The following is a 12930-nucleotide window of genomic DNA, read 5'->3' as shown; positions in this document are numbered from 1 at the left end:
CACCAGCACGGGAGCCAATCTGTGGCCCTGGCAACGATCATGCTCGGATGTGCTTCTAACATTTCACTGGCATGAGTGCCAATCAGGTGGTACTGTCATTGGCCATGTCAGTGATTTTGATTTCACTTGCCTCAACAGGTCTTCAGAAGCAAAATTTATTGTCCAGTGAATGAAGGGTATTCATAAATGGGCTGGTTACACCCACTGACATAGGGCACAGGCTATGGTCTCACTTGGCTTGTCAGAATATTTGGGCCGGATATGGTCAGCTTAAATGCTGAAGGGTTAAACGTTCTGGTAGGGGCCTCGAAATCTTTTTACTTCTTGCTGTGACTTCATTCCCCTAACTGATTACCAAACATTACATCCACTTTCACTTGTTAATCTTGTCCACAGAAAGAAAGCACAAAGACATTGAAATACTGAAAAGGAGTGTAACATAATGACAGCCAGAAAGTTCTGGTGACATTCGTTATGCTTTTATGCTTAGGAGTTTAATGTATGTAAAATAGCAGTTAAATTGCTGTCAGATCACATTATCCTTCTTGAAAAACAGAAGGACAATGCAGCCATACATATGTAAAGGAAAATGGGATATGCAAAGATGTAATGGCTTTCATCATAGGCCTGCCTATTCAAGGCTCACTCGGGGCTAAACAGCAACAGCAATGATGATATAGGTGGTGGCAATGATGATGATGATGATGATGATAACAACTTCAGCAGCAACAACAACTATTGATAAAATGAATAAACAGGTTGACATTTATAGTGTGTGTTTGAATGAAATAACCCATATCTCGAGATTGATTCTGAATATAATATGTGAGAATATGAAAATTGCACTGATAATGGATCTAAAACTTTGGGGAATTTCCCAAGCAGTGGAATTACTGACTCAACAGTTTTCCTAGCACAATAAACAAATATTTTCCTAAAATTTGTTACACATTAACCAGCTTATGAAATTTGTTTCAAAGTTTTATAGGTGAGCTGAAAAATAATATCATTCCCTCTGCAAATCAATAAATGGAATTAAAAAAAGCAAAAAAAAAAAATCTACAAGAAATATAGTTTAAGAGTACATGCTTAAAATAGCTGAATATACCAAATCTTTATCAGCTGCAAAATGTTTAAAGAAATCCTATATTAATTTAGTATTTTGGGAAGAGATAAGTGAAGCTTTGATCAGAAGTAGTAGCTTACTAGTTTTAGAGTTTATGGTGTAAATATGCAATTTAAAACGGATCATTTGAAGATTAGTAGAAAGGCAATATAGTTATATAATTTCAGAGGAATGCATTGACAAATATCCGAGCACCTTTGTGGATTTGTTAAAATAGATTAGTTGCTCAAATATCTGGCTGATATTCAAATAAATTTCCCCATACACTTCCCTTATCAACTTCATTACCACCACCAGCAATATTATTATTATATCAGGTCCATTTTCCCTGCACAGCTCAGCCAAACCTGTCCACAACACCACCTCATTCTTTGCCAATTTTGGCACCAGTAAAGTAAAATGGTTGAGTGGAATCGGTATTGGATTACTAGCTCAAAAGCTTATGAGTTCAAACCTACTGAAAATATTTTGTTGTGTAAGTCGACGAAATACTTAATAATTCATACAGCAGTTTATGTAGTTGTTCAGATATCTTTTTTATGTTTTGTTTGTTTCAGCTATTGGACTGTGACCATGCTGGGGCACCACCTTGAGGGGTTCTAGTCAAACAAATCAGTCCCAGTAATATTTTAAAAATCTGATGCTTATCCCATGATCGCTTTTGCCAAACCACTAAATTATAGGGACAATACTGGCTGTCAAGTGGTGGGACACACAGACACACACACACATACATATACACATATTCGTATATATATGCATAACTGTGTGTGTATATAGATTGTTTGAAGTGGTTTTATATATTAAGAAAAAGGTGGGAGCTTCCCAGTTCAACTTCAGATTTTTTCAACTTACATATATGTATAAAAGGCATAAATTTTCTGTAAAAAAAAATCTCTTTCTCTCCCTCACTTAGACTCTTTCTTTCTTCCTTTCTCACTCTCTTTCCCATCTTCCTTGTCCTACTGAGGTGGCCAATGATCTCCTCTATAGTAAGACAGCAATCTCTGTCCCTCTCTCTTACTCTAACCTCTCGTCTGACACACAGCCACTTCCTTCAGTTCTGCTCCCTCTCTTAATTAAGAGGTCTTTGTCTTGCAAGTTACTTGGTGACCCTACTGGTCCTGGTGCCACATGTAAAAAGCAATTGTGCCAGAGCCAAATGAAAAGCACCCAGTCCACTCTGTAAAATGGTTGGCATTAGGAAGGGCATCCAGCCAACTGTGCCAAAACAAACAATGGAACCAGATGCAGTCCCCTAGTTTGCCAGCTCCTGTCAAACCATCCACCTCATGCAAGCCTGGAAAATGGATGGTTGATGATGATGATGATGACTTGACATCCTCACTGATAGTGGTTTCCAGCTTTTCTAAGAATTACCACATGGAACTCTTTGATGTTGAAACTAAGAAAACTGATTTATATTATTTACATTTGATGGATATTTGTCCTCATCTTGTTTGTTGTTAACACAGCGTTTCATCTTATATACCCTCCAGCCTTCATCAGGTGGGGAAATTTCAAACGTGTGTTCTCATTCCTAAGGTATTTTTCAATGTTATTATTATTATTATTATTATTCAGGTCACTGCCTTGAATGAAATTCGGAATCCTGGGGTTAGTAGCCTGCGCTCTTAACCACTATGCCATATTCCCCATAGACATAACAATAACATTGAAAAATACCTCAGGAATGAGAACCCAAGTTTGAAATTTGCCAAGACACCTGATGAAGGCTGGAGGGTATATCAGCCGAAACATTAATATCCGTCAAATGTAAATAACGTACATAATTCCTCATCTTTTAAATATAGAACTGTATTAAGAAAACTGAATAAATTTTTGCAGGTAAAATTCAAAAAACTGTCAGAGAAATGAATAACTTTTCTTACCTTATTCTCATCAAAGACATTGAAGACAAATGCAGCGAATTTGCTAGGATCACCAAATGGGAAGAACTGACGATATATTTTTGTAAATCCCTGTAAACGAATAAAAAGAAAGGAAATGTCAAAACTCCAGTTCTAGTGGATTTTGAAATGCATTTCTTACCCAAAAATTCCAGCCAAGAAAAGAAAAGTTAAAAACCAAATTAATTATAAAACCAATGTATTTTATAGCTGAAAAAAATAACGAATTTTTTAAAAATTTAACACATAGTCATAAATTCCTTAAATTGATAAATGGAAGTTTATGGAATTGAATCCAGTAGAACAGACTCAAGAGGGTCCAGAAAGAAAGCTGATTCCAGTAGTATTTAAATTTAGACTCTCCTTCCTTGTTAGTCCAGTATTGTACTATTTTCTATGGCGGCAAGCTGGCAGAATCGTTAGCATGCCAGGCGAAATGCTTAGCTGTATTTCATTTGTTTTAATGTTCTGAGTTAAAATTCTGGCGAGGTCAACTTTGCCTTCCATCCTTTGGGGGTTGAAAAACTAAGTACCAGTTGCATACTGGGGTCGATCTAATAGACTGGGCACCCACCCCCAAAATTTCAGTCCTTGTGCCTAGAGTAGAAAAGAATATCGTATTATTTCTGCTACGGTGAAGGCACATGGCTTGGTGATTAGAATATTCAGCTCACAATCATAAGGGCCTGAGTTCAATTCCCGGCAGTGTGCTATGTCCTTGGGCAAGACGCTTTATTTCATATTAATCCCGTCCACCCAGTTGAAAAGGGTGTGTAGTAACTGTAGTTGAAAGCGAAGGTACACTGTAAATGTCAAATAGCTTTGTTGAAGTTTATCATCCCTACAGCAAATACTGATGAAAATGACCAACAGTGTAGCAGAGAGTACCCTCTTCCTTCCACTAACTCATATACTACCACCATCTAGGACACAGCAGTCACCATTTGCAGTGAGTTCATATCATACTATGACACTACTATCTTATTTATTCGCTAAGGTATTCCCTGATATTTCTTTTTTCTTATGTATGCATACTCTGGTACTGCATGGCACCTTGGGCAAGACTCTTCTACTATAATCTCAGGCCAACCTAAGCCTTGTGAGTAGATTTGGTAGATGGAAACTGAAAGAAGCCTGCCATATATATATATATATATATATATATATAGGGAGAGTTTACGAAAAAAACAAAAGACGAAGACAGGTGGTGTACAAAACAAACAGATGTATTAGTATAACACTCAGGAATAGAAAAAGTCTTTTACGTTTCGAGCCAATATATATATATATATACATACATACAGGGTGGCCCAAAAGTAGGTTTACAGTTATTCTCTTTCACATTAACAGTTTAGATCTTAATTATAAAAAAACTATTATTCTATGCTTATTTAGTTAATTTTGTCAAGATCCCTTTTCAGTTTGTAAGATAGAAATTTAAATGTAATAAAATGTTTTAAAAGAAATTTCAAGTGCCTATGAGATAACCGTACTTTTGGGTCACCCTGTATACGTATGTATTTCTGTGTCTGTGTTTGTTGTCCCACCATCACTTGACAACTGATATTGGTGTGTTTATGTCCCTGTAACTTAGCGATTTTGCAAAAGGGTCCAACAGAATAATTACTAGGCTTATAAAGAATAAGTCCAGGGGTCGATTATATCGACTAAAAAGCGGTGCTCCAGCATGGCCTCAGTCAAAATGACTGAAACAAGTAAAAGAATAGAAGAATGCTACACCATGTATGCTTAAAATTGATATTCTCATGCATAAACATAGCTGTGTGTTTGTTATTTTTGTCATGTGTGTGTTGGGGGAGAAATTTTGAAAAAATTCTATCAAAACATATTCTCTCTTTTACTCTTTTACTTGTTTCAGTCATTTGACTGCGGCCATGCTGGAGCACCGCCTTTAATCGAGCAAATCGACCCCAGGACTTATTCTTTTGTAAGCCCAGTACTTATTCTATCGGTCTCTTTTGTCGAACCGCTAAGTAACGAGGACATAAACACACCAGCATCGGTTGTCAAGCAATGCTAGGGGGACAAACACAGACACGCATATATATATATATACATATATACGACAGGCTTCGTTCAGTTTCCATCTACCAAATCCACTCACAAGGCTTTGGTCGGCCCGAGGCTATAGTAGAAGACACTTGCCCAAGGTGCCACGCAGTGGGATTGATCCCGGAACCATGTGGTTGGTAAACAAGCTACTTACCACACAGCCACTCCTACGCCTATCTAAATTTAAATCATGGAAATCAACAGGAAATTAAGTTTTCTGTTACAGATTTCCACATCATGGCAAGAATTCCGTAACTTTGGTAATGCCTGTAACTTGAGACTCTGTACAAGAAACAATACCCATCTGAAGAACCTACTAGAAACTGTACATGGATTCAGTGAAGATATTGCAAAGAGTTTAAGATCAAACGACTTTACCGAAGAAGAGGGGTAAATTTAAATTCCAAATATTAAGGAAGATTTAGACATTCAAATCATGGAATTAGAAAAATATTTTGAAGCAAATGAAACTGATAAGATATGACATGAAGGAGAAAAAGAGAAAAATAAGAAATAGTGTTATGAGAGTCAAAACCAAACTCAATGCCAGGAAGGTTATGGTTAAAAATATACTAATAGAACTATTAATTTAATCTTTTATCTTTTACTTGTTTCAGTCAGTAGATTGTGGCCATGCTGGGTCACCACCTTGAAGAATTTTTAGTTGAATAGATTGACCCCCACCCCAGGACTTTTGTTTTTTAAATCTGGTATTTATTCTTTCTTCTTTATTGCCCACAAGGAGCTAAACACAGAGGGGACAAACAAGGACAGACAAAGGGATTAAGTCGATTACATTGACCCCCCAGTGCGTAACTAGTGCTTAATTTATCGACCCTGAAAGGATGAAAGGCAAAGCTGACCTCAGTGAAATTTGAACTCAGAACATAACGGCAGATGAAATACCACTGAGTATTTCGCTGAGCGTGCTAATGTTTCTGCTAGCTCGACGTCTGGTATTTATTCTCTCATTCCCTTTTGATGAACTGCTAAGTTACAGGGATGTAACCACACAAATACTCGTTGTCAAGCAGCAGTGGGGGACAAACATGGACAAAAAGATTTGCGTGTGAGGCCTTAAATTTTGTTACACACATTCACACATTCATATATTCTTTTGTTTCAGTCATGTGACTGCGGCCATGCTGGAGCACCACCTTTAGTCAAACAAATCAACTCCAGGACTTATTCTTTGTAAACCTAGTACTTATTCTATCAGTATCTTTTGCTGAACTGCTAAGTTACGGGGACGTAAACACACCAGCATCGGTTGTCAAGCGATGGTGGGAGACAAACACACACACACACACATATATGACAGGCTTCTTTCAGTTTCGATCTATCAAATCCACTCACAAGGCTTTGGGTCAGCCTGAGCTATAGTAGAAGACACTTGTCCAAGGTGCCATGCAGTGGGACTGAACCCGGAACCATGTGGTTCATAAGCAAGCTACTTACCATACAGTCATTCCTATGTCTATTTTGCCATGTTTCTATATCCCTGCCCCTGGATGAGACACTGGTCCATCATAGGATTGATCATTTTTGAGTGGACTGGAGCAACATGAAATGAAGTGATGTTGCAAGTGCTGTTCATGGTGGTGGGTTTGCAGGATCATTAAATCCAGCTTCAGCTGGATTTGAAACTGCAGCTCAGAAAGCTGAAACAAACACTGCAAAACTATTTTGTTATACATTCTCATGAGACTGCTCATTTAAGTGGCACTGACACACTGAAAGAAGCCCATTGTATACATGTATATATATTTCTTTACCACCCACAAGGGGCTAAACACAGAGGGGACAAACAAGGACAGACAAAGGGATTAAGTCGATTACATCGACCCTAGTGTGTAACTGGTACTGCCAGCTTATATATGTGTGTGTGTGTGCGTGCGTGTGTCCAACATCACTTGACAACTGATGCTGATGTGTTTACATCCCCGTAACTTAGCGGTTCGGCAAAAGAGACCGATAGAATAAGTACTAGGCTTACAAAGAATAAGTTCTGGGGTCAATTTGCTCAACTAAAAGCTGTGCTCCAGGATGGCCACAGTCAAATGACAGAAATGAGTAAAAGAGTAATCCTGGAAACTGGTTGTAGGGGCCTATGGCTCGGGAAGGACCTTTCGTCCTTTTGACATATAAATGTGCAGATAGGACACAATTTGATTTTCATTCTTTTAATCAACATGTTAAACCTGCATGGCATTTATCGACCAAATCTTGCTCCAGCTAGAAATTCACCCTCCCCACCACACACAGGAAAATGACTGAATGTATAAGGGAATGGTGGGGTGGAGGGGTGGGGGTCGTGTCGCTTATTAAATCCATAAGTGTAAGCGTTATAAACAATATGTTGATTATGGCATACATAAAAACAAAAACGAATTGAATTCCGTTACAAAACAAATGTACCTTGGATAATACACAGCCTAATGTATTTATACATAAACAAACGCTACATGTGTGAAACATGTATCCCCAGTTCCCTATTGACTGACTCTAATCCTCAATATTTATTATATTTCTAATTATATCTAATGGCATCGTTAGATGCTGCCATTAGATATAATTAGATATAATGTTACTCAATCAGAAATGGCAATTTAAAAAAACACTAATTAATCTTTCCATTCCGAGTGTAGATCATAGAAATGCATTGCCAGGATATCAATGGTTCCGAGATTTTTCCTGACCGTAATGGGAATGACTGGGATTGTTGCAGAGGAAATTTTTTTGGTTTTAATTTAAAATGCAACACAACAACTTCCTAAGCAGACCGAGTGTAGATATGAATAGCATATGGGAACTGGTATTAAAGAAGGATAAGGTGGCAAGCTGGCAGTGTCGGTAGCACGCCGGACGAAATGCTTAGAGGTAGTTCGTTTGCTGCTACGTTCTGAGTTCAAGTTCCGCCGAGGTCGACTTTGCCTTTCATCCTTTCGGGGTTGATTAAATAAGTACCAGTTACGCACTGAGGTCAATGTAATCAACTTAATCCGTTTGTCTGTCCTTGTTTGTCCCCTTGTGGGTAGGAAAGAAATAGGTATTTCGTCTGTTGTTATCTTCTGAGTTCAAATTCCGTTGAGGTCGACTTTGCCTTTCATCCTTTCAGGGTTGATTAAATAAGTACCAGTTACGCACTGGGGTCGATGTAATCGACTTAATCCGTTTGTCTGTCCTTGTTTGTTCTCTCTGTGTTTAGCTCTTTGTGGGTAGTAAAGAAATAGGTATTAAGAAAGGATAGGAAAATATTAGATTTATAAGCCCTAAAATTCACTCCATAATTACGCACGGTCAAATGGCATAGTGGTTAAGAGCATGAGCTACTAACCCCAAGATTCCAAGCAGTGACCTTAAAAATAATAATAATATCATTGAAAAATACCTTAGGAATGAGAACCCAGGTTCAAAATTTCCTGAAGACACCCGATGAAGGCTGGAGGGTATATCAACCAAAGAGTTGTGTTAACAACAAACAAGATGAGGACAAATATCCATCTAATGTAAATAATGTAGAAAGTGAAGTCATAAATAATTTATGTTCGGGTCAAAGTTTAAATCCAAGGTATCACAAGCACGCAAGGGGTTTATCTTATTTACTACTGCAACTTGAGACAAAGACAACCAGGGTGAGATTTGAATACAAAAACCAAAAGGTACATACAAGGGTTTACTGAAAAGTCCCTGGTTTTGGGTAAAAGAAAGTAAGTATGGGAGGTTCAGTTAATTATCATTTTATTTAACATATTCCCCCCTCTCAGTGGTCCTTCAGTTTTTCTAAGTCCTATAAAAGAACTCAAAATGTAGGGCTTCCAGTAAGGCCTTTCGCAATTCCCTTAAAGCCAGGAACTTTTGGCACCCCTTCATAGTTAAATCCCACAATATGTATGCTATTGTTGATCTGGCCCCTTGTGTATTTTTTGTTTCAAGGTGGGAAATCAATTTCTATGCAAACAGCAAGTATCTTATTTTCAGGCGACTCTTTGTCTTCCTTTTGTTTCGTTATTAATTTAATTTCATTAACGATGGCCTAAATGAATATTGGATTTTGATAATAAAAGGATGGCCTTGCTCCGTACCTCTTTTGTTAATGGATGCGCTTAAACACTTTGTTAAAGATAAAATACAAAGAAACTCTCAAATTCAAACTGCCAAGGGGAGAGAGAGAGAGAGGGAGAGAAAGAGAGAGAGAGATAGAGAGAGAGAGAGAGAGAATAATGAATTTATGGAATTCAGCATTCAAAAAAATGATAAGTTAACAATGGAAAGGAGGAAATGTATAACTTGCTATGGACTACAATTACACGGATGGAATAAAAATAAATGACCATCTGGACAAACTACATCATCATCATCATTATCATTTAACGTCCGTTGTCCATGCTGGCATGGGTATATCTTTATAATCAGAAAATTTTAAAAGGAATTTTAGGATTAGAGTATTCATCATCATCGTTTAGCGTCCGCTTTCCATGCTAGCAAGGGTTGGACGGTTCAACTGGGGTCTGGGAAGCCAGAAGGCTGTACCAGGCCCAGTCTGATCTGGCAATGTTTCTACGGCTGGATGCCCTTCCTAACGCCAAAAGCTTATTAATTTGATTATTCAGTGGGGCTGTTGCAGTTGTAGTATTATTAAGTACAGATATTAAGCATTGGACAAACACAGAACATGGTGCCAGGTATTACGGTAAAATATGGCAGTCTCTGTCCATGGCCGAAAATGTGAAGGTGACTAATTAATGTTGAGTAATGCATAATGAATGAAAGAAGACATCTAGGTTTATATGTTATAAAGAGTGGAGAAATGTTTTTTTCCCAGTAAGGTGTAACTTCCAGCCGAGATAGGAATATTATTTAGAATGAAGCACTGCTAGAAAGAGAACAAGAAATATGCTACCATTTTGAGATAGCAAGCAGTAGTATTTTTAGTAGTAATAGTAGTAGTGGTCATCATTGTCATTGTGGTCATAGTTGTAGAAGTAGTAGTTGTAGTAGCAGCAGTAGTTGTAGAAGTAGTAGTAGCAGCAGTAGTAGTAACAGTAGTAGTAGCAGTAGTTGTTGTCCTCATCATTGTCATAATAGTAGCAGAAGTTGTATGGGAGAATGCCCTGTATTAGTTGGTGATTCCCTACTATTCCTGGCAGATGACACCTTTGCACTGCTCAGGTGACAACTCTCCAAGAATATTTTTTTATTACATATATCACCCCATTTTGGCCACCCCATTATCATTCCACTGGATCATTCCACTTCCCCCAAGGGTGCAGTACTGAGTGCTGCAACAACAAAGAGTGCCCCAGTCTCTATTGAGATCTGTGTTGAAAATATAGGTTGTGTAGTAGTAACAACACAAGACCGAAAGATTACTGGGAAACAAACAAGTCAAACTCTTCTGGAATTTTAATAGTCAAACAGATTGTAGTTACGATACCTGTGCCGGCGGCATGTAAAAAGCACCATCCGAACGTGGCTGATGCCAGCTCCACTTTGACTGGCTTCTGTGCCAGTGGCACATGACCTGCTGTGCTTGAGGAGACCTATTGAGTCAAGTACATCAACATCAAAATAAATATCAAATGGAAATTGTAGTTGTGATACCTGTGCTGGTGGCATGTAAAAAGCACCTACCAAACGTGGCCGATGCCAGCGCCACCCTGGTTGGCCTCTGTGCTGGTGGCACATAAAAAGCACCAACCGATCGTGGCTGCTGTCAGCCTCCCCTGGCACCTGTGCCGGTGGCATGTAAAAAGCACCCACGACACTCATGGAGTGGTTGGCGTTAGGAAGGGCATCCAGCTGTAGAAACATTGCCAGATCAGACTGGAGCCTGGTGCAGCCTCCTGTTTTCCCAGACCCTGGTCGAACTGTCCAACCCGTGCTAGCATGGAAAGCGGACGTTAAACGATAGTGATGATGAAACAGACTCAACCATGAAATCTAAATGAATGGAGATGCTTGTTGTTGATAAAGAAACAAACTGGTGTTCTATAATCAACTTTGTTATTGCTGGTGATTGTTAAAAAGAGAAAAAAAATTGAGATGATTGATAATTACTTTGAACTGAAGTCAGAGCTCTCACGAATATGTAGGAGGACAAGTGAGATGCCAACAGTTGTCGGAATTCTAAGTTTAACTCGCATTCATCCTCAGCCAACTGAACATAAAAACAAGAGTCAATGCTACAAATTGGCAATATTTTACGGAAAGTTCTTTCATATTTGAATTTTCAAGCCTGATTAAAAGAAACACTTATGCTTCCAATAATCAACACATAATCTCTCTCAACAAACATGAGATGATGATGATGATTTTTTTATTTTACATTATTTTATTAGAATAAATTCTTCTATAATATTGATTTCAAAATTCATCCTTTCAGAGTTGATAAATTAAGTACCAGTTGCGTACTGGGGTTGATCTAATCGATTGGCACCCCCTCCGCAAGAATTTCGGGCCTTGTGCCTAGAGTAGAAAAGAATCCTCTAAGGTGGTGAGCTGGCAGAGATGGTAGCATGCCAAGTGAAATGCTTAGCGGGTATTTTGCCTGTTCCGAGTTCAAATTCCACTGTGGTCAATGTTGCCTTTCATCCTTCCGGGATCAATAAATTAAGTACCAGTTGCGTGCTGGAGTTGATCTAACAGGTTGATGCCACCGCTCACCGAAAATTTCAGGCCTTGTGCCTAGAGTAGAAAAGAATACTCTAAGGTGGCAAGCTGGCAGAAACGTTAGCATGCCAGGCAAAATGCTTAGCAGACATTTTGTGTCTTTATGTTCTGAGTTCAAATTCTGCTGAGGTCGACTTTGCCTTTCAACCTTTTGGGGTTGATAAATTAAGTACCAGCTGCATACTGGGGTCAATCTCACCAACTGGCCCCCTCCCCAAAACTTTTGGACCTTGAGCCTAGAGTAGGCACAATTTTGGCACAACGCCTGCAATTTCAGGGAAGGGATAAAATCAGTTACCGCTAAGTATTTCACCTGACATGCTAACAATTCTGCCAGCTTGCCTGCCTTTAATTTCTTACATAATAACAATTGTTAATAACTTAGGCCAAAGGTCAGAGAGAACGACAGAATTATATCCACTGCAGTATTGAAATGGTTCTTCATTTTATCAATCTCAGAAGGATTGATAAATGCAAAGCTGAACTTGGAATGTAAAGAACTAGAACACATGCAGAAAGGCATTTTCTCCCAATGTTCTAATGGTTCTGCTAATTTGTCAGCTTATATTCTTCTCTGTCCAAGCCATTATTAACTTTGTCAAGTACCACTTGAAGAGGAAGGTCACTGGCCTTCAATGAGTTTTATGTCAAATGGGCGGGAGCAGCAAGACTTTTGAGATTTAATGGGCTTCGTCTGATGATAATGATGACGATGATGATAAATTCTAACTGGGCCCTACCTTCAAGGTCATGCATTGACTATCTTAATATGCAGTCACCATGTCACACACATATGGCTGTGATGCATATGCTTGGTTTACCCTTATCAGATGAGTTGTCATGATGTGTATATCAGGCTCTGTATATTTGAACATTACTGTCACTTTCATGGCACACGATGTTCTCTTAATCAATAACCATTTCTAGTATCTAACATTTCTGATCATGATAATTTCTGAGATAAATATGATAAGAATATAGTTGAGTATATTATTTACATTTGATTTATATTTGTCCTCATCTTGTTTGTTGTTAACACAATGTTTCGGCTGATATATCCTCCAGCCTTTATCAGGTGTCTTGGGGAAATTTCGAACCTGGGTTCTCATTCCTAAGGTATTATCCGATATTATTATTATTATTATTATT

General features: G+C 38.3%; 1 protein-coding gene across 1 annotated transcript in view; it reads right to left on the bottom strand.

Annotated features, from left to right (window-relative positions):
• Positions 1-12930, bottom strand: part of LOC115228524 (neuronal calcium sensor 1) — a 380122-nt gene that overhangs the window by 50542 nt on the left and 316650 nt on the right. Inside the window, exon 4 of the mRNA XM_029799096.2 lies at positions 3019-3108. Within this exon, the coding sequence (XP_029654956.1) occupies positions 3019-3108 (90 nt within the window). The remainder of the gene's footprint in view (positions 1-3018; positions 3109-12930) is intronic.

Source organism: Octopus sinensis, linkage group LG2 (assembly GCF_006345805.1).
Source record: "Octopus sinensis linkage group LG2, ASM634580v1, whole genome shotgun sequence".
Classification (NCBI taxonomy): domain Eukaryota; kingdom Metazoa; phylum Mollusca; class Cephalopoda; order Octopoda; family Octopodidae; genus Octopus; species Octopus sinensis.
The sequence above is the reverse complement of the archived record's forward strand: the minus strand, read 5'-3'. Positions and strand labels throughout refer to the sequence as shown.